At 42.7% G+C, this 22,763-nt stretch overlaps 1 protein-coding gene and 1 pseudogene across 1 annotated transcript in view; both read right to left on the bottom strand.

The window, feature by feature from the left end:
* Positions 1–22,416, bottom strand: part of LOC137635680 (zinc finger protein 107-like) — a 37,380-nt gene extending 14,964 nt beyond the window's left edge. Inside the window, exons 1-6 of the mRNA XM_068368132.1 lie at positions 20,060–22,416; positions 19,976–19,991; positions 19,747–19,848; positions 12,487–12,631; positions 12,111–12,391; positions 10,751–11,970 (exon numbers count right to left, since the gene is read on the bottom strand). Of these exons, the coding sequence (XP_068224233.1) occupies positions 10,751–11,970; positions 12,111–12,391; positions 12,487–12,631; positions 19,747–19,848; positions 19,976–19,991; positions 20,060–22,132 (3,837 nt within the window). The 5' untranslated portion in view covers positions 22,133–22,416. The remainder of the gene's footprint in view (positions 1–10,750; positions 11,971–12,110; positions 12,392–12,486; positions 12,632–19,746; positions 19,849–19,975; positions 19,992–20,059) is intronic.
* The window catches only part of LOC137635686 (zinc finger protein 107-like), a 135,544-nt pseudogene that overhangs the window by 70,587 nt on the left and 42,194 nt on the right, over positions 1–22,763 (bottom strand).

The following is a 22,763-nucleotide window of genomic DNA, read 5'->3' as shown; positions in this document are numbered from 1 at the left end:
AAGCATTTAGATCAGTGAAGGTGTATTGTTACTGTACCTGTACGTACACCTAAATTAATGATTGATACTGTACCTGTACACTCTGAAAAAAAGGTTACAGTTAATTAGTGTAACAAAAAAGTTGAAACTTACCTTTTGATTGAGACGATGTCCGATAGCGAAGTCGCGGCAGAGGAGGATGGCATAAGGCAGAAAACGTAACAAGTGACAGACTACGTACAGTAATTTACACACTTAACACATTAACACTTAAACTTTACGAAATAAAAAAATGGCAGAAATAATTAACACTTAACATTACGTATGGAAAACTATAAAATGAAAGAAAAAATTACTTTAACACTTAACGGTAACATAAAACTTAAAATTGAATTTTTTTTTTTTTGCTTTTTTATAACTTTACGTTTTTCTTATTTTCTAAATCTCTTCTACTTCTTCATCACTTTCTTTTTTCTGTTTCTTTTCTTTACTTTCACCTTCTACTTCTTCATCTCTTTCTTTTTTCTGTTTCTTTTCTTTACTTTCACCTTCGTCTTGGCCTACTAATACCGCTGGCCTCTTTAATAAGAAACTATCCATTGAAGCTTGTTTCTGCCTGCTTTTCAACACATTTCTAAAATGCGTTAGGCAAACGTCATTGCAGTGTTGAAGCGCACGGTTGGTATAAACTTTTTCTGGATGTTCCTTTTCGACGTAGTCTGCCATTTTATGGAAACATGCAAGAATTTCCTTAATGTCTGCCGTTTTCAAAGGTGCAACATCCTCCTCATCGCCGCTAGAGAACTGCTCTTGAACATCACTCACTTGCATCGTCTCCAACTCCTTCAAGTCGTCCGTCGTCAACTCCTCGTGGTGCTCCTCGATAAGTTCATCGATATCTTCCGCGCTAACTTCCAGCCCCATGGACGTACCAAGATGTACGATGTCAGCCACCTCAGACTGCTGAATTGGTTCAGGATCGTCAACGATCTCGGCTTCTCATCCAGGCTTCCCGAACCCCTCGAAGTCTCGTGCAGAGACAGCATCAGGCCACAGCTTCCTCCAAGATGAGTTTAGGGTACGCCTCAAAACTTCCTGCCAAGCGAGATCGATGAGTTTGAGGCATATCACGATGTTGAAGTGATCTTTCCAAAATTCACGCAGAGTGAGGTTTGTACTCTCTGTGACTTGGAAACATCTCTTGAAGAGATGCTTCGTGTACAATTTTTTAAAATTAGAAATAACTTGCTGGTCCATGGGCTGGAGGAGAGGGGTGGTGTTAGGCGGTAGATACAGGACCTTTATGAAGGAATACTCGGCCAGAAGATATTCCTCGAGGCCAGGAGGGTGAGCTGGAGCATTGTCCAACACCAGCAGACATTTCATAGGGAGGCGCTTTTCTTCCAAATATTTTCGGACAGTCGGACCGAAGCAGACATTCACCCAATCAATGAACAGTTGCCTCGTTACCCAGGCTTTTGCATTCGCCTTCCACATCACGGGAAGGTTCTCCTTAATGACTTTGTGGGCTTTGAAGGCTCGGGGATTTTCTGAATGGCACACCAGCAGGGGCTTTATCTTGCAGTCCCCACAGGCGTTTATACAAAAAGCAAGGGTAAGCCTGTCCTTCATAGGCTTATGTCCGGGTAGCCTCTTCTCCTCCGCCGTGATGAATGTCCGACGAGGCATTTTCTTCCAGAAAAGCCCAGTTTCGTCGCAATTGAAAACTTGCTGCGAACTGTAGCCTTCCTGCAGAGTCAACTCTTCGAACGTTTTAACAAAGGCTTCGGCAGCCTTCGTGTCCGAGCTGGCTGCCTCCCCATGCCGTACCACTGAATGGATGCCAGTCCTTTTCTTGAACTTCTCGAACCACCCCCGAGAAGCCTTGAACTCTGGGGGTTCCTGCTGGGATGTTCCTTCTCCTGCTCCTTCTTCGGCCTGAGCACGCACGAGATCACCGAAAATGGCGGAGGCCTTCTGGCAAATTGTAGTCTCAGTGATGGTGTCTCCTGAGATCTCTTTGTCTTTGATCCACACAAGAAGCAGCCTCTCCATCTCGTCATGCACGTGCGTTCTCTTGTTGGAGAAAATAGTGACGCCCTTAGAAGGTGTTGCTGCTTTGATGGCCGCCTTCTGCTTCAGGATGGTGCCTATCGTAGACGGATTCCGGCCATACTCCTTGGCGATCGCACTTAAACGCATGCCAGACTCGTACTTTTTAATGATTTCAAGTTTCGTCTCCATCGAGATCATCGTCTTCTTCTTCTTTCCTTCGGCAACATTCTTGGGACCCATGGCTACAGTAATACGTAATATAATACACTACGTAACGTTATATACAGTCTATGTATAGTAAACACTAATACAGTACAGTGCACAGTAACGAATGTTTATTAACGATAACATGTGGCGTACGAATGTACTGTATATTAACACTAAGTCAAACAAGCGAAAGCACACAACACAATATCTGTTAACGATACCGCGGTCGGAACGAAAAGAGAGAGAGAGAGATGAACGCCCGTGCGTAGGCAAGCTGGGATAGTTGCCGACCAATAGGAAAGCAGGATCTTATGGCGTCAGCTAGCGTCTGAGTAGGGAGATAACCAATGGGTGAGCGGGAGGCTGTAAGTGAGTCTACCCAAGTTCAAAGTCTGGCGGCGTGCGCTTTTTAAAATTACTCTCGGCGAAGAGTTGGGATCTCGTAAGGTTTTCGTATCCTGAAATTTTATCCGTATCCTGGGGCATAAAAATCTTCGAATCACTTTTCGCATCCTGAATTTTTCGTAAGCAGAAACTTTCGTATCCAGAGGTATCACTGTACATGACTTCATATTCCAATACAAGTAGACTGGCTTTTAATTCTTCCTTCCCGCTAACATTTATAACTTCACTACAGTACAAGAAGCAGCTAGAATCATCCAATCTTACTTTTAAAAGGAGACAATGCCACCAACATTCTTTCAAAACACTTAATGTTGTATATTATTCTCTAAGCTTTATTTACGCTGTGACCAAGCCAATCAACTACTGCCCCTGAAACTGAATCAGCGGATATTTACAAGCTCAAACATAGTACAAATGTTTTTTCTGTTGACGATGTTTCATTTCCTGGTTTTTATAACGCTTATTAATTCAACATTGTTATCTATCTTAAAATAATCTAATTTTTAATTTCTCTTATATAGTTTATTCTTTACATTCCTATTTCTTCACTGCACCAGACTGTCAACTATTTGGTCCCTTGGGCTGGTGGCAATTTGCTTTTGTACCTTGGCTTCTATTAGTAATAATTATGCTAAAATGACAAATTTGCTCTTTACAGCGTAGATGCCTTTTGGCAACAGCTGGAACTAGCTGTAAAACTTTTGGCTACTTAGCGAAGGGAGTGCGAGAGTTGGACCAACCACTCTGCTCACACCTGTACTTGTAACTGAATGTCACTTTGCAATTGCGGCAGAACTTCCTGGGGGAAGGTGATGGCGGGACCAGTATGTGTTAAGAGCTCCAGGATTGTATACATAGGGAAAATGCAAATTTTTTCCAAATTTGTCATTTATTACTACACTATATACAAACCCTTACGATATTTACAGTGATGACTCACTGTTAGGTGGGTGCAAGTCCAAAAAACTAAATGGCTAGTGCCTGACCTGGGGGGCTACTCTGTGGTTCGCATGAGCTGTTTGGAGGCACCAGGTCACCTCTTCGACTCTGAGAGCTAACGGCCTGGGCAATCGTGAGAAGGCATAAGAACTCTCACATCTGTAATCTTTGCTGTTTTTTCTTCTTTATTCTAGATCACAATATCAGATTTTATAGTAACTCCTTCTATAATGATTCTTGAGCAAACTTTTAGACCAAAAAGCTTTGCCACAGTCCTTGCACTTGACTGGTTTCCCTTCCATGTGAGTTCTTCTTAAATGTTTATTGAGTCTTTCTTTTATATCCAATGTTTTGCCACATTCATGACATTGGAATAGATCTCTCAAGTGATTTCTTATGTTTAGAACTTGTATGGCCTCTCTCCCGTGTGAATTCTTAAATGTTTATAGAGAGATTGTTTCCAAGAAAATGCTTTGCTACAGACATTGCATTTGTATGGCTTCTCTCCCATGTGAATTCTTAAATGTGTAGTGATATGTTATTTTTATTAGTAAAATAAATTTTTGAATATACTTACCCGATAATCATGTAGCTGTCAACTCCGTTGCCCGACAGAATTCTAAGGAGGGATACGCCAGCTATCACAATACTAGAAGGGGGTGTACTTACCAGCGCCACCTGTGGCCAGGTACTCAAGTACTTCTTGTTGACACCTCCTCAATTATTCCTCGGTCCACTGGTTCTCTATGGGGAGGAAGGGAGGGTCGATTAAATCATGATTATCGGGTAAGTATATTCAAAAATTTATTTTACTAATAAAAATAACATTTTTCAATATTAAACTTACCCGATAATCATGTAGCTGATTCACACCCAGGGGGGTGGGTGAAAAACCAGTGTACAAGACTAAAGGATAGCTAAGTATCCCGTATTTCATACAATCAGTTATCCACAATAACAATGAAATAATAAGTACCTGGTAAGGAAGTCGACTTGAACCGTTACTCTGCCTTTAATAAGATCGTCTTCCTTACTGAGCGCAGCGTTCCTCTTGGGAGGCTGAATCAACTCAAAGGTGCTAAAGTATACAGGGCTGCAACCCATACTAAAGGACCTCATCACAACCTTTAACCTCGGCGCTTCTCAAGAAAGAATTGACCACCCGCCAAATCAACAAAGATGTGGAAGGCTTCTTAGCCGACCGTACAACCCATAAAAAGTATTCAAGAGAAAGGTTAAAAGGTTATGGGATTATGGGAATGTAGTGGCTGAGCCCTCGCCTACTACTGCATTCGTTGCTACGAATGGTCCCAGGGTGTAGCAGTACTCGTAAAGAGACTGGACATCTTTGAGATAGAATGATGCGAACACTGACTTGCTTCTCCAATAGGTTGCATCCATAACACTCTGCAGAGAATGGTTCTGTTTGAAGGCCACTGAAGTAGCCACAGCTCCCACTTCATGTGTCCTTACCTTCAGCAAAGCAAGGTCTTCTTCCTTCAGATGAGAATGTGTTTCTCTAATCAGAAGCCTGAATAGTAAGAAACTGAGTTCTTAGAACTTGGAAAAGAAGGTTTCTTGATAGCACACTATAAGGCTTCTGATTGTCCTTGTAAAGGTTAAGACCTTTTTAGATAGTACCTAAGAGCTCTAACTGGGCAAAGTACTCTCTTTAGATCATTCCCCACCAAGTTGGACAGGCTTGGGATCTCGAACGACTTAGGCCAAGGACGTGAAGGAAGCTCGTTTAGCAAAAACCGAGCTGCAAGGAACATGTAGCCGTTTCAGATGTGAAAACAATGATCCTGCTGAAGGCATGGATCTCACTTACTCTTTTAGCTGTTGTCAAGCACACGAGGAAAAAAGTTTTTAATGTGAGGTCCTAAAAAGAGGCTGATTGGAGAGGTTCAAATCTTGATGACATAAGGAACCTTAGGACCACGTCTAGATTCCAGCCTGGAGTGGACAACCGACGTTCCTTTGAGGTCTCAAAAGACCTAGGGAGGTCCTGTAGATCTTTGTTGGTGGAAAGATCCAAGCCTCTGTGGCGGAAAACCGCTGCCAACATACTTCTGTAACCCTTGATCGTAGGAGCTGAAAGGGATCTTACTTTCCTTAGATATAACAGGAAGTCAGCAATCTGGGTTACAGTGGTACTGGTTGAGGAAACTGCATTGGTCTTGTACCAGCTACGGAAGACTTCCCCTTGAGACTGATAGATTCTGAGAGTGGATGTTCTCCTTGCTTTGGCAATCGCTCTGGCTGCCTCCTTCGAAAAGCCCCTAGCTCTTGAGAGTCTTTCGAAAGTCTGAAGGCAGTCAGACGAAGAGCGTGGAGGATTGGGTGTACCTTCTTTACGTGAGGTAGACTTAGAAGGTTCACTCCTAGAGGAAGAGTCCTGGGAATGTCGACCAGCCATTGCAGTACCTCTAAGAACCATTCTCTCGTGGACCAGAGCGGAGCCAACCAACGTCAGCCGTGTCCCTTGTGAGAGGAGAACTTCTGAAGTACCCTGTTGACAATCTTGAACGGCGGGAATGCATACAGGTCGAGATGGAACCAATCCAGCAGAAAAGCATCCACGTGAACTGCTGCTGGGTCTGGAATCGGAGAACAATACAACAGGAGTCTCTAGGTTATCGAGGTAGTGAACAGATCTATGGTTGGCTGACCCCACAGGGCCCAAAGTCTGTTGCAAACATTCTTGAGAAGGGTCCACTCTGTGGGGATGACCTGACCCTTCCGTCTGAGGTGATCTGCCATGACATTCATACCGCCCTGAATGAACCTCGTTACCAGTTAGCTTTCGATCTTTAGACCAGATGAGTAGGTCCCTTGCGATCTAGAACAACTTCCACGAAAGAGTCCCTCCCTGCTTGAAGATGTAAGCCAGGGCTGTGGTGTTGTCAGAGTCCACCTCCACCACTTTGTTAAGCTGGAGGGACTTGAAGTTTATCAAGGCCAGAATAACCGCCAACAACTTCTTGCAAATGATGTGAAGTGTCCTTTGCTCCTGATTCCATGTTCCCGAGCATTCTTGTCCGTCCAAAGTCGCACCCCAGCCCGTGTCTGATGCGTCCGAGAGGAGACGGCGGTCGTGTTTCTGAACAGCCAAAGGTAGACTTCCTTGAGAAGAAAGCTGTTCTTACACCACGCGAGAGAAGACCTCCTCTCTTCGGAAACAGGAACTGAGACCGTCTCTAGCATCATGTCCTTTATCCAGTGAGCAGCTAGATGATACTGAAGGGGGGGGAGGAGGAGTCTCCCTAACACGATGAACAGGGCCAGCGATGAAAGTGTCTCTGTTAGACTCATCCACTACCTGACTGAGCATCGGTTCCTTCTCAGCATGCTCTGGATGCATTCTAGGGCTTGGAAGATCCTTGGGGCCGACGGAAATGTCCGAAAAGCTCGACTCTGAAGATCCATACCCAAGGAGACAATGGTCTGGGATGGAACGAGCTGAGACTCCTCAAAATTGACCAGGAGGCCCAGTTCCTTGGTCAGATCCATAGTCCATTTGAAAATCTCCAGACAGCGACGACTTGTGGGAGCTCTTAAAAGCCAGTCGTCTGACGGAGCCGGACACAAGATCATGATACTGCTGCACAGTCTGTGAACTGTCAATCATGGGCAAGCGAGGAAGTACAGTGACAACCCGAAACTGTCTAGACTGTCTGGGTCGTACAGACAACTCCTTATCGGGTTGCTGAGGTTGCCGCACTGCGTCACAACAAGTCACTTCTGTTGGTTGTTGAACGTCTTCCCCGTGACACATTGACTCCGTAAACAAAAAATCCTCTAACAAGGACTAAGCTTGGACTGCATGTCTTGCAACACAGCTCAAGGTCTAAGGGAGCAGGTGTGGTAACAGACGGGATTAGCGACTGAAGTGGAACCATTACCTTCCCTGGAAGCATGTTATGCTTAAATAAAAGTCCATAAGAGGCTATGCAGCTAAAGGCTCCCTCCAAATGACAGAGTCCTCAAGGGAATATCAGAAGGAGGGAGAAAAGAACTTTCTCATCTACAGGGACCATATCCTAGAAAAGCTAAGTTCTCTCAGTGAGGGTTCACTGGTGCAAAAGCAGCAGACTAGAAGGCAACGTTATGAAACTGCTTGACAGTCTAGTGAGTTGGCAACAACCAAAGATGTGTGACTGAGAAGCATGCGGTAAGGTATGCAGAGCATGTTGTATGCCGAGTATGCTGTATGCAGAGCATGCTGTATGTAGAGCATGTTGTATGCAGAGCATGCTGAATGCAGAGCATGCTGTATGCAGAGCATGTTGTATGCAGAGCATGCTGAATGCAGAGCATGCTGTATGCAGAGCATGTTGTATGCAGAGCATGCTGTATGTAGAGCATGTTGTATGCAGAGCATGCTGAATGCAGAGCATGCTGTATGCAGAGCATGTAGTATGCAGAGCATGCTGTAAGCAGAGCATGCTGTATGTAGAGCATGCTGTAAGGTAAGCAGAGCGTGTGCATGGCGTTTAACATTTCTCAGAAATTCCATGACCAGTGCTAGAGTGCTTTATGCATGCTTGCATGGGGTTTAAATATCAACATAATATTTACCTTACATTCATAACTCATGATTCATATTTTTTGCCATATTCTGCGATATTGTTAAAAATATATTGCAAGTAATACAAATATATTTTTATAAGTAATACAAATAACCTCCATTATCATAAGGTTTGAAAATGGAGGTAAGGTATGCTGAACAGCAGAGTCAGAACGAGCTGGAACAACAATAGTTGTGGTTTCCTCTTCAAGCTCTGTTGAGGGAACACCTGAGGCTCAGTCTGCAAAGGCTGATCAAAGGAAGTAGCAGAAGGTAGGCGCATGGGTGGAGGAGGCTGACTCCTGGCATGAGTGGCTGAACCCAAGGGTTGCGCTTGCTGAGCGGTTGGCGGAAGCGGAGTAGCAAGTTCCTGTTCCTGTGGTGTGAGCGGAGCGCGATGAGGTAGAGGCTGCGCAGAACAAGGTAAATGTCTCGCAAGCTGAGGCTCCTGAGGCGCAAGGCTAAGGTGTAGTGGTGCTTGCCTTGTGGAGGGTTGAGCTCGCTGCAGCGAGAGCTGAGGAGACTGACTCAAGGACGGGAGAGGTTGTTGTACCTCAACCGAGTGTTGCATCACTGGTGGAGCAGCAAGTGGAGGCGGAGGAAGAGAGGTATAATCCTCCTGATCCCATTGTAAAGGTTGCCTTAAAGAAGGCGGAGGCTGAACACCACTGGGAACAGCAAACTCAGAACGTGGCTCAACATCGTACGCCTGGCAGGTGGTACTGCGATCAGGCGGAGCGAGCGCAGGCGGAGGGAGTGTAGGCGGAGGCGGAGGCGCAACACTCTCAGCCCGACACTCACGCATCAAGACCGAAAGTTGAGACTGCATGGACTGCAGTAGAGTCAACTTGGGGTCGGCAGACACTAAGGTCTGCTGAGGTAAAGCCTTAACAGCAGAGATCTGTTGCGGCAGAACCTTACTCCTCTTAGGCGGAGTGCATTCAACTGATGACTGAGGAGAGTCAGAGCTAACCCAATGACTGCATCCGGGTTGTTGAACTCTAACTTCGTACGTCTGGCATAGGTCTGGACTTTACGTTTAAGAGGTCTTGAGACCTGAGACCAGCGTTTTCTCCCCTAAATCTCTTCTGCAGACGAGCAAAATAAGGGCTCAATCGTCTGCGGGTGGGAGTGACGGTCTTGGTAAGACACGCCCACAACCACCGAGGATACTTCTGTGCGCCGATCAAGGCCTGCTGAACCCTTATGCCCTTCGACATTGCTTCTCCCCTGGGCTTGGGAGCTTGCAAGAGGTCCCGGACTGGGAGGACGACTGGCGCGCACAGAAGTACCCTCACGCACAACACTGACACACTTTGCGCTAATCACTTATCACTTTAATTTTCTATTTGCACTTATTTCACTGAACTCGAAACTTTAAGTGGTTTGTACCTGAAACACGCAATTCTATCCTTTCTCAAAAGTTAGTAATTGCGAAAACAGAATTACAATGTAACAGAAAAATCTAATGAAAGATAATTCAGTGGCTGGAAAGAGACTAAACACTAGATCACTCTAGAAACGTTTACTTTCTTCCCCTAAAGTGACTAGGGAGAAGAGCAAAAACGATAACGACGTTACTCGTACGCCTGGCAGGCTTGAATGAAACGTTTATCCTCCTCTTTCTCCCTCCGTCTCTATCTCTCTCTCTCTCTCTCTCTCTCTCTTGACTTAGAACCTGAGAGAAGAGCCCAATCATATATATCGTTAAAACATATTATTGTTAAAGGAAAAAACTGAAATATTTCCCAAAATGAAAAGTTCCTTTATTAGGATCAAAACCATTAAGTTAAGAAAGAATGAACAAAACGCTAGACACGGTTACTCTTACTGCAACGTGAAACCGTGAACATTCTTTCTCTATCGTAACGATAGAGTGCAAGTTGAACGTTCTGAACGTCAACAACTGCAGAGACAAAACAAAACGTTAGTTCAACTTTGAAAACAGTACTAGACTATCAAAGAAATTCTTTCAAAGACATTAAAATAGCATAATATGTTAACAGGTAAAACCGAAATGACGGGCTCAATGTTAATTAACTTCGGTACCAAGAAAAGACCGCCTACTATTAGGAAGGTCGAATATAAACAAATATAAAAATTAATTTTAATAAGTTTATAATAAAAGGAAGTTAATCGAAGAGGCCTATAAGAGGCGGAGAGATATAAAATAAATCTATAACTTTTGTTAAGCAAAATTAAGAAAGAGAGTCTATACTCTCTTAGACACCAACACTTCCGTCTAAGGGAAGGGTCGGCCATTGAAAGGTGAAAGAGAGTTCATACTCTCCTCGTCACCATAATTAATCAAATTAATTCCAAAAGCTAACTAAGCTAATATAGAAGTTTCCAGTAAAGCGACAGCCGAAATCAAAGAGAAATACTTCACCAAAGTCGTGAAAATACTCCAAGAACATAAGCGTATCCCAGAACGTCTTGCCGGAAGCACGACAGAGGAATAATTGAGGAGGTGTCAACAAGAAGTACTTGAGTACCTGGCCACAGGTGGCGCTGGTAAGTACACCCCCTTCTAGTATTGTGATAGCTGGCGTATCCCTCCATAGAATTCTGTCGGGCAACGGAGTTGACAGCTACATGATTATCGGGTAAGTTTAATATTGAAAAATTATGTTTTGAAGATAATGTTTTGCTACAGGCATTACATTTGTATGGGTTCTCTTCCATATGATTTCTTACATGTCTAGTGAGAAGTTGTTTTGTAGTATATGCTTTGCCACAGACAACGCACTTGTGTGGCTTCTCTCCCGTGTGAATTCTTAAATGTTCAATGAGACGTCCTTTTACATTGAATGTTTTGCTACAGACATTACATTTGTATGGCTTCTCTCCCATGTGAATTCTTAAATGTGTAGTGAGATTATGTTTTGAAGATAATGTTTTGCTACAGACATTACATTTGTATGGGTTCTCTTCCATATGAATTCCTGTATGTCTAGTGAGAAGTTCTTTCATAGTATATGCTTTGCTACAGACATCGCACTTGTACGGCTTCTCTCCCGTATGAATTCTTAAATGTTCAGTGAGACGTCCTTTTACATTGAATGTCTTGCTACAGACATTACATTTGTATGGCTTCTCTCCCGTGTGAATTCTTAAATGTACAGTGAGATATGCTTTTGTAGTAAATGTTTTGCTACAGACATTGCATTTGTATGGATTCCCTTCCATGTGAATTCTTACATGTGTAGTGAAATTATATTTTGAACTAAATGTTTTGCTACAGACATTACATTTGTATGGATTCTCTTCCATATGATTTCCTATATGTCTAGTGAGAAGTTGTTTCGTAGTAAATGCTTTGCCACAGACATCGCACTTGTGTGGCTTCTCTCCCGTGTGAATTCTTAAATGTTCAGCGAGACGTCCTTTTACATTGAATGTTTTGCTACAGACATTACATTTGTATGGGTTCTCTTCCATATGAATTCCTACATGTCTAGTGAGAAGTTCTTTCGTAGTAAATGCTTTGCTACAGACATTGCACTTGTATGGCTTCTCTCCCGTGTGAATTCTTAAATGTTCAGTGAGACGTCCTTTTACATTGAATGTTTTGCTACAGACATTACATTTGTATGGCTTCTCTCCCGTGTGAATTCTTAAATGTACAGTGAGATTTGGTTTTGTAGTAAATGCTTTTCTACAGACTTTACATGTGTATGGCTTCTCTCCCGTGTGAATTCTTGAATGTAATGAAAGACTATATCTATCACGAAAAGCTTTCCCACAGTCACTGCATGAGCATCGCTTCCTAGATAGAGCATTGGAGTTAACATTACCAAAGATCCTTTTTTTATCTGCTTCTCATTTATTTGATTCACCTCTTGATTCAAAACATCTTTCTGTAATAATTCTCTTCCACTGATTACACATGAAAGTCTTCCCTTTTCTTTTCCTTTATCCTCTTTCACAGCTGTCCCTAAGTAAGTGTCTACACTTTCCTCGTCATAGACATCCCCTTTAATACTTAATGAACCGTTTTCACTCACTGATGCATCGTACTCGTAAGAATTTGTCAAGTTGCTTTCGCTAGAATCAAATATTTCTGGCTCTACTTTGACTTCCATTTTTAGATCCAAGAAAAGAGCGCCATCATTAAAGACAGCAACACTGCCAGACATATCATTATTTTCTTGATCGACTGCAGGTGAAAATAGATCTTCAATTTCACTTTTCATTGAAAATTCAAAAGGTGGTTCAGAATTCATCATCCTCTCCCTATGAAAAGATGAAACACTCCTAAATATTATTTTCAATAGACTTCAAAGAGGGAATTAAGGCTAAACTTCCTATTCTCAGACATCATACTGTACAACAAAAACTTCCAACATGACCCTTTCTTTTCCAGTCTTACGTCTCTTGCATATCCCTTCAGTAGCTTACAAGCTTTGGCAGCAAGAGGTGGATGATTCCTTCCTTTGGGATGAAAAGTCTGACATAATAGAAAACTATAATCAGCTGGAGAAGAGCACAATGAAAATAGAACAAATTTAGAAGTAATTTGTATTTTTCCTAACATAGAAACCTTTAATTATTTAAAGGGGATCATCTTTCGGCAAAGCTGGAAGACTAGCCATTAGGACTTTAATGGAAGGTGGCAACCACCCACCCACTAGGTAGTGGGAGGGTCGAGGGGGTATCCGGGATAACCGGGTACCCCCACTCACACATCAGTGATATGTCACCATTTTTCATTGCAGGAAGTTCTTACGGAGGACAAGTGATGGAGGGACAATTTGTATGATTAGCTTAAGATATGACAAATTCGTAGATAATTTGTATTTTTCCTAACGATACAAAAATTAGCTATTTATTTAGGGGTATTACTTTTTGTGAAGCTGAAATAACAGGCCATTAAAATCTACCGAGGGGTTAACTACCCATAACGCTTGTTAGTGGGGGGTGGGGGGGAGCTTGCTACCGCTCACACTCACACACCGGTGATTTAGCTCACTTTGTTTGGAGGTAGGACTTCAAGGGGTATAGAGCTGGCGGGCAAGTTTGTATAAATAGCTAAGGTATTAGTAAGGGTGGAAGTCCCTGCCAATCTGGCTTTTGGCTTCACCCAGGGGGCTTCTTATCTGCGTATGTTAGTACCCTAAGTAAGGAGTCCTTGCGCCTTGTTAAAACCTTGCTAGGTCCGCAGCCTATGCAGGCTTGTGTGTTAAGATATTCAGAAGTGTGACTGTCTAGGTAAAGTTATCAAGAGTCTTTTTGTAGGAAAAAACTTTTGTAACCAAGACTTTTCCAATACCACTTCGCCAGGGTATGGGGACGCAACAGTATTTGCTTAATGCTAGGTACACAATGGAGCATGGTTTACCTGCAGTGGTTTGAGGTCAGCTTACGCAGAGAATCCAGGATGCTGCTTTCCCCACGAGAGGGTAGGATGAAGAAAAGAATAAGAGCCAGTCAAATCTTTTCATTCACGCAGACTAAATCCGGGTAACAGTGCCCTCAATCTTCTGCTACTTGTCCAATAAAGAGCCTGAGGTATAAAACCAGCTGTTGTGCAGCCACCACAGGACCGATAGAGATCGTATCGAGTTCCTGTGGGTCACGTCTTGCAGGGGAAAGGTTGTGAAAGTCACTTGGAGCATTCACATCCATTCTTGTGAAACCTGCGTCACAGAGTAATCTGCGAAGGACCAGGGGCATAGCTATGCCCCTAAAATCGTGGATTGTCATGTTGAGATGATGTTTTGGTGATGCTCCTTTAGTCTCTACCAGTGCTGATGACAAGAGAAGGGACCCGGGTGAGTTGTTGCCGTTCTCTTAAGGTAGTCTCATACCTTCCCCTGGGTACAGTAACGGATGATCTGGATCGTCCGTTATCGAGTGGAGACTCGTGTAGGATCTGTCACCTCTGGAAACTGTGTCCGGCGACATACTCGGGTACGAAACTAAAGATTACCTTTCGCCCTTCTCATTAATGGCCGATGTCGAAAGAGAGACCATGAAGTTCCTTAACTCGTATGGCTGCTGTCAGAGTGTGTAGGAACATTGTCTTCTTAAACCAGGTGAAAATTTGTTGCCTGGTGAAGTGGAACATAAGGAGGTCTCTTTCGAGACCGGAGAATTTGAACCATGTTCCGAGAGGAAGGTCTATATTCCAACTGGAGAAAGGAAAGTTGTAAGTCCGTATGAGTTAGGGAAGGTCTAGCGATGAGAGGATGTCCCTTCCTTTTAGTTTGTAGGTGAAGGATCAAGGTTGAGTGATCATCTTTACCTGTTGAAACTGAAAAGGGGGTCTTTTCCTCTGACATATACTCGAGGATTCCGCTATTGCTGAAATAGAGGTATCGAGTGGAGACACACACTTTCACATGACACCAACCACACTAGACGCTATACTGCCTGGTAAGACTGATGCTGAGGAATTCCTCTGATATCTAGACAACTTTTTCGCAACTTATTGCGAAAAGCCTCTGTGGGAGAGGAGGTACTGGGTAGTCTCCAGGGGCACAATCATAGCAAAGCTATAGCTTGTGGTAGGTGTCAAAGTGGGTTGTCTGTGATATGGAGAGGGTTCTCTTGGAGACTCTATCAGGTGCTGCAAAAGGTTTGGAAACCGTTTTACGTAATGCCATAGCGGAACTATGAGAGTCCTTGAGAGGCTGACCGATGTTCTAGCCTTCATGAGTGCCCTTCTCCAGACAAAACAGAGATAAGACGTAAATGTCATTGTTGTACCCACCGTTGTTGGCCTGTTTTGTGCCACAGAGCCTTGGGGTCTAGGGCTGGGGAGCAACGGCAGCCTGAGGTTCAGGAGTGTTGCGAACAGATTCCTAGTTGGAGGACCCCGTAAAGTCGGGACTTTATCGGCTAAAGGTGATCCAAAGACCATTCGGTATACCTTATCTGAGATGCCGTGCACAGATTGTTGGTGAGTACATTCCTCTCATCTGGAATGAAGTGGGCTGATAGTGGCACCAAACGGACTTTGGCCAATCTTAGTGTTTATACTGTTAGATGGGAAGAGGCTACGAGCAAGTTCCTTCTTGCTTGCCGATGTGAGCCTCCATGTGGTGTGTGGTGTTGTCGCCCATCACATCACTGAGTGGTCTGTTAGGAACCGATGAGGCTGCTGAAGGACCGGAAAGTTATCCTTCATCTCTTAAGAGATTTAAGTGAAGGTACTTTCGGACTCTGTCCAGAGGGCTGAGGTCGTGTGGTGCAGCACTTTGGTCCTTCCTCTCTTCTTTTGATGTGTTCTAAGCACAACATCAAGTCCGAGGGGTGGCGAAGGATGAGAAGGTTATACCACTCTGTAGATTCTCGACTGACACCCATCCCTTGAGGTTTGTCCAAACTTCTGGTCCCATGGGGGTCAGAATGTCTGGGGGATCGAGGGGCTGATTCCAATCAGACTCAAGTCCCTCTGGGATGGGAGTTCTTCTCGTTTTGAGAAAGTTTTGAGGAGATTGGTATCTAGAATCATTCCCAGATACACCAGTCTTCTGGGAGGGAAGTAGGGAAGACTTCCACAGGTTTACCTAGATCACTAGATCTTGGTAAAAAGACTTCAGAAGTTCCGGTGTAATGCAAGGTTGCCACTGAGTCTGCTAAGGTCCGTCAGTCGTCCCGAAACGGAGGAGACAGAAGCCGATCCTGTGAGACCAGGATGGGTGTAGCGGAAAGACCGAAGCACAGTGCCCTTAACTAGTGTTTCTTGTTTGTCTAGACAGAATCTTCCAACCTTCCTAGATGGATGGTTTGAGCCTGGAAGTATGTGTCCTTCAGGTCCAGTGTGCAAATGAAGACCTAAGTTCTTAGCCCTAGTTCGAACTCCAACATGGTGTGAACATCGACCCAAAGGGACAGCTCCTTGCACATCCTTTCGCATGGAAGATTGTTGATGTTGGGGTCTTGACTCGTGGCGTAAAGGATCAGACACGATACCCTGTGTGAGGATTCTTCCCTGAGAGAGAATTCCTTTAACTGACAGAAGGAAGGCAACGCTTAACCCTACTATGCGCTCTGATGGGATTGATGCTATTCCTTACAATAGAATCAATCTGGCGAATGTTAATCAATGGTTAACAGTTGGGTATCGTGGTCAATGTGCAGTTGGAGAGTGCTCGCAAGTAATCCCTGTCGACAAGCCGCTGATAGGGGTTGTCAAACGTTTGCCGATCACTTTAGTGTGATGGCGAACGGCCAGTAACGAGAAGTATGTTGTATACCTTCTGATCTAGGGAACTACGGGCAGAGATTGACTAGTAAGTCTGAGTCACGAACTGCATGCGAATTGCCGATGATCGGTGAATCTGTGGTCTGTGAGCCCAGGAATGTAACTGACAGGCAGATGAAGGCTGTCTGGTCAGTCAGCCAAGGTAGGTAGGCGATAAATGAGTTGGTAATCTGCTTTGAGAGCCCTGAGAGACAGCAGAATGGTTTAATGATAGTCAGTTGGTCATGGTAAGCCACTGATGATCAGCGATCGATCATGGACCAGTGATCTTTGAGCTAGAGATTAGCAAGCTGACTATGGTCCCTCCTGGTTGGTCAGAGATCAGCAAGCTGACGATGGGCTGGTCAGAGATCAGCGAGCGGAGTTCGATGATCGAAGAAAGATGAGCTGCCCATCGATGACCTAGTGATCAGCAAGCTGATGACTGGTTGTTGACTAGCAATCGTGATTGGAACGTTAGCAATCAGAGATCGTTAGTCATTGGAGGGATTAGAAGTCAATGATCAGAGCAGAGTTAGCAATTGGCGATCTGGTGATCGGCGAGATAGCGATCAGCAAACCGTAAACTAGCCATCAGCAAACAGTGATCTAGAGATCAATCTGTTGATGCTTTCTTGTTTGCTGATGGTGGTCAGTCAAGGAAAAACCGCTTCAGAAGAGACAGGGACCAAGGATTCCCCGTTTTGATTCCCCTTGGAAGATGGAATCTCCGGGATCTTGAATCCTTGTGTGAAGCCTCTTTCCTCTTTTCACGTGTCCGAAGAAGAGCACACTTTACCCCTACACGAGGAACAAAGGGAGTGCGGGTCCACATCGGGCTTGGACAAGAACGCCCCACACGACTTCCCGGCCTTAGGCCCAGGACAACGGCGGGTATGCTCCATAACGCACTATCATAGTACCGCCAGACACAGGAACGTAGCAGAAAATGATAAGAGAAAACAAATAAACACAAGGGAAAACTCGAGGGAATTAAGTTATAAGCACGAAAGCACGAGGGAAAGCACACCGGACCACGAGGAAACACACGTGGAACATAAGAGTCGGGGACACAAAGGGTCGCACCGAGATAGGGAGAGCGTCAAGATGATATCACGACGCGACCAGAGAACTTACTGAAGGTCAAGACCCAAGCTAACATGAGGACTGCCTCGAGACTTCCCTCAGGGCATGTATCCTTCCGCCTAGGCCTACCATCACAGAAAACGGAAGTAGGGTAAACTGCACAAAACTCTGGTCAGTTGAGAGGAGGTTCCAGGTAACTCCTAAGAAAGTAGTTCGAGGTAAGTCCCAGTGTTGGAACAAAGTTAAATTACAAATAATTATAATTTCACTTAAATAATTAAAAACCAATCGGAAGCGCAACCTAACCCGCAAACGGGAAAGGACCTCCCCCGTTATAACACTGTCGGAAGTCCATGCAAGGTGAACAACCTTGAGAAGAGAAAGACCGAAGTCTATCTCGGAAAGGCCACACTCCCTTCCCTCAGTAATCAAATGTTCCCCGTGGAAGAGGGAAAGACAAAGACAACAGTTGAACGAGGAGGGTGGTCCAAACGATAAAGATTTCCCTGCGGTGGCGGCCGAGTCAACAGTAGGTTATCTGGTGATGGGGACACCGATGGACAAGGGGGGAGAGGTCGGAAGGTAAGGATCCCCAGCCTTTCACAAGTGTCTTGAGAACCTGTCATATATGTTATCAGAGGCACAGCACAAACACTGAAAAGTAAACTTACAACATTTCTATATATATATATATAATATATAAATATATATATATATATATATATATATATATATATATATATATATACATAAATATTAAGAACGTTTTCATATATATATATACTGCATATATATGAAAAAGGAAGTTAAAAGACGAAAATTAATGGCAGTCCAAAATAGGCAAGGAGGAAGAACGGTTACAACCGGTCTTCATTCGAGCTAAAAGTAAAGGGAGTTAAATCACCGGTGTGTGAATGGGAGTGGTAGCAAGCTAACCCCCTACCTTCCACACTAACTAGCGGCATGGGTAGTTAACCCTCGCTAAATTTTAATGGCTCGTCATTTCAGCTACGCTGAAAGTAATACCCCAATTAAATAGCGTGGTTTGTATTCGTTACGGAACAAATATATTTAAATCTTAACTTCATTCTTGTGAAACCTGAATAAAGTACTGTACTAAGAATGCTGTAAAATTATTTGACGAGAAACTTTCTCTCCAGATTGAAATGTTTGAGAAGAGCATTTGTGGAAATGAAAGAGAAACCAAATTTTTAGATATTTTAATGAAGATTCTCCTCTCAAGGACAATCCAATGAAACTTATATAACCTAAACTAATCACTAAGACCATAAAATAGATTACATCAAGAAAATCACATAAATCTTAAAAATAATGATAATTTTCTACATTATTACTATACTTATATTCAAACTCCCAAAACGAAGCTATCTCCATACCATAGTACTATGTAAATAATTGTATGGCTTCATATACCAATACAAGTAGACTAGATTTTGATTCTTCCTTCCTGCTAACATTCATAACTTCACTACAGTACAGGAAGCAGGTACAATCATCCAGTATTACTTTCAAAAAGACACAAGGTCACCAACATTGTTTCAAAAGGCTTAATGATGTATATTATTCTGCAACTGAATCAGCGGATATTTCAAAGTTCAAACTTGATACAAATGCTTTTCTGTTGACGATGTTTCATTTCCTGGTTTTTATAATGCTCATTTATTCAACATTGTTATCTATTTTCAAATAATCTCATTTTCCATTTCTCTTATGTAGTTTATTCTTTACATTCCTATTTCTTCACTGCACCAGACTGTCAACTATTTGGTCCCTTGGGCTAGTGGCAATTTGCTTTTGCACCTTGTCTTCTAATAGTAACAATTATGCTAATATGACAAATTTGGAAATAATTTGTATTTTTCCTAACTATACAAACCTGGAGCTCTTTACAGCAGAGATGCATTTTGGCAACAGCTGGAATTAGCTGTAAAACTTTTAGCTACTTAGTGAAGGGAGAGCAAGAGTTGGACCAACCACTCTGCTCACACCAGCACTTGTAAATGAAAGTCATTGTGCAATTGCGGCAGAACTTCCTGGGGGAAGGTGATGGCAGGACCAGTATGTGTTAAGAGCTCCAGAATTGTATACATAGGGAAAATGCAAATTTCTTCCAAATTTGTCATTTATTACTGCACTACATACAAACCCTCACCATATTTACAGGGGAGACTCACCGTTAGGTGAGTGTAAGTCCAAAAAACTAACTGGCTGGTGCCTGACCTGAGGTGTTACTCTGTGCTTCACATGAGCTGTTTGGAGGCATCATGTCACCTCGCCGACTCTGAGAGCTAACGGTCTGGGCAATCGTGCGAAGGAGTAAGAACTCTCACATCTATAATCTTTGCTCTTTTTTCTTCTTTATTCCAGATCACAATATCAGATTTTATAGCATCTCCTATAATGATTCTTGAAACTTTGAGACCAAAAAGCTTTACCACAGTCCTTTCACTTGACTGGTTTCCCTTCCATGTGAGTTCTTCATAAATTTTTATCGAGTCTTTCTTTTATATCAAATGTTTTGCCACATTCATGACATTGCAATAGATCTCTCATGTGATTTCTTATGTTTAGTGAGATAGTTTTTCAAAGTAAAGAATTCGCTATTTGTATGGCCTCTCTCCCGTGTGAATTCTTAAATGTTTATTGAGAGATGGGTTCCAAGTAAATGCTTTGCTACAGACATTGCATTTGTATGGCCTCTCTCCCATGTGAATTCTTAAATGTGCAGCGAGTCTTAGTTTTGTAACAAATGTTTTGCTACAGACATTGCATTTGTAGGGCCTTTCTCCTGTGTGAATTCTTAAATGTGCAGTGAGATTATGTTTTGCAGTAAATGTTTTGCCACAGACATCGCAATTGTATGGCTTTTCTCCCGTGTGAATTCTTAAATGTTCAGTGAGATGTTGTTTTGTAGTAAATCTTCTGCTACAGACATCGCACTTGTATGGTTTCTCTCCAGTGTGAACTCTTGAATGTTCAGCGAGATGTGTTTTTCTAGTAAATGTTTTGCAACAGACATCGCACTTGTATGGCTTCTCTCCTGTGTGAACTCTTGAATGTACAGTGAGATATGATTTTGTATTAAATGTTTTGCTACAGACATTGCACTTGTATGGCTTCTCTCCCGTGTGAATTCTTAAATGCTCAGTGAGTTTTGTTTTTCTAGTAAATGTTTTGCTACAGACATCGCACATGTATGGCTTCTCTCCTGTGTGAACTCTTGAATGTTCAGCGAGATTTGTTTTTGTAGTAAATGTTTTGCAACAGACATCGCACTTGTATGGCTTCTCTCCTGTGTGAACTCTTGAATGTACAGTGAGATATGATTTTGTATTAAATGTTTTGCTACAGACATCGCACTTGTATGGCTTCTCTCCCGTGTGAATTCTTAAATGCTCAGTGAGATTTGTTTTTCCAGTAAATGTTTTGCTACAGACATCGCACTTGTATGGCTTCTCTCCTGTGTGAACTCTTGAATGTACAGCGAGACTTTGTTTCAGGGTAAATGTTTTGCTACAGACATTACATTTGTATGGGTTCTCTCCTGTGTGAATTGTTGAATGTACAGCGAAACTGTATCTCGAAGAAAATGTTTTGCTACAGATATCGCACTTGTATGGCTTCTCTCCAGTGTGAACTCTTGAATGTTCAGCGAGATGTGTTTTTGTAGTAAATGTTTTGCAACAGACATCGCACTTGTATGGTTTCTCTCCAGTGTGAACTCTTGAATGTTCAGCGAGATGTGTTTTTCTAGTAAATGTTTTGCAACAGACATCGCACTTGTATGGCTTCTCTCCTGTGTGAACTCTTGAATGTACAGTGAGATATGATTTTGTATTAAATGTTTTGCTACAGACATTGCACTTGTATGGCTTCTCTCCCGTGTGAATTCTTAAATGCTCAGTGAGTTTTGTTTTTCTAGTAAATGTTTTGCTACAGACATCGCACATGTATGGCTTCTCTCCTGTGTGAACTCTTGAATGTTCAGCGAGATTTGTTTTTGTAGTAAATGTTTTGCAACAGACATCACACTTGTATGGCTTCTCTCCTGTGTGAACTCTTGAATGTACAGTGAGATATGATTTTGTATTAAATGTTTTGCTACAGACATTGCACTTGTATGGCTTCTCTCCCGTGTGAATTCTTAAATGCTCAGTGAGTTTTGTTTTTCTAGTAAATGTTTTGCTACAGACATCGCACATGTATGGCTTCTCTCCTGTGTGAACTCTTGAATGTTCAGCGAGATTTGTTTTTGTAGTAAATGTTTTGCAACAGACATCGCACTTGTATGGCTTCTCTCCTGTGTGAACTCTTGAATGTTTAGTGAGATATGATTTTGTATTAAATGTTTTGCTACAGACATCGCACTTGTATGGCTTCACTCCCGTGTGAATTCTTAAATGTCTAGTGAGATTTGTTTTTTCAGTAAATGTTTTGCTACAGACATCGCACTTGTATGGCTTCTCTCCTGTGTGAACTCTTGAATGTACTGCGAGACTTTGTTTCAGGGTAAATGTTTTGCTACAGACATCGCACTTGTATGGCTTCTCTCCCGTGTCAATTCTTAAATGCACTGTAAGATTAAATTCATTAGAAAAAGTTTTCCCACAGTCACTGCATGTGCATCGCTTTCTAGCTAGAGCATTGGAGTTAACATTACCAAAGATCCTTTTTTTCATCTGCTTTTCATTTATTTGATTTATCTCTTTTTTCAAAACATCTTTTTGTAATAATTCTCTTCCACTGATCACACATGAAAGTCTTCCCTTTTCTTTTCCTTTATCCTCTTTCACAGCTGTCCCTAAGTAGGTGTCTACACTTTCCTCATCATTGACATCCCCTTTACAACTTAATGAACCGTTTTCACTCACTGATGCATAGTACTCGTACAAATTTTTCAAGTTGCTTTCGCTAGAATCAAATATTTCTGGCTCTACTTTGACTTCCCTTTTTGGGTCCAAGAAAAGAGCGCCATCATTAAAGAGAGCAACACTGCCAGACGTATCATTATTTTCTGGATCGACTGCAAGTGAAAGTGGATCTTCAATTTCACTTTTCATTGGAAATTCAAAAGGTGGTTCAGAATTCATCATCCTCTCCCTATCACAAGATGAAACAACCCTAAATATTATTTTCAATATACTTCAAAGAGGAAATTAAGACTAAACTTCCTATTCTCAGACATCATACTGTACAACAAAAACTTCCAACATGACCCTTTCTTTCCCAGTCTTACGTCTCTTGCATATACCTTCAGTAGCTTACAAGCTTTGGCAGCAAAAGGTGGATGATTCCTTCCTTTTGGGATGA

Source organism: Palaemon carinicauda, unplaced genomic scaffold (genome assembly GCF_036898095.1).
Source record: "Palaemon carinicauda isolate YSFRI2023 unplaced genomic scaffold, ASM3689809v2 scaffold16, whole genome shotgun sequence".
NCBI classification, from domain to species: Eukaryota; Metazoa; Arthropoda; class Malacostraca; order Decapoda; family Palaemonidae; genus Palaemon; species Palaemon carinicauda.
This window is presented reverse-complemented; position numbering and strand designations above follow the sequence as displayed.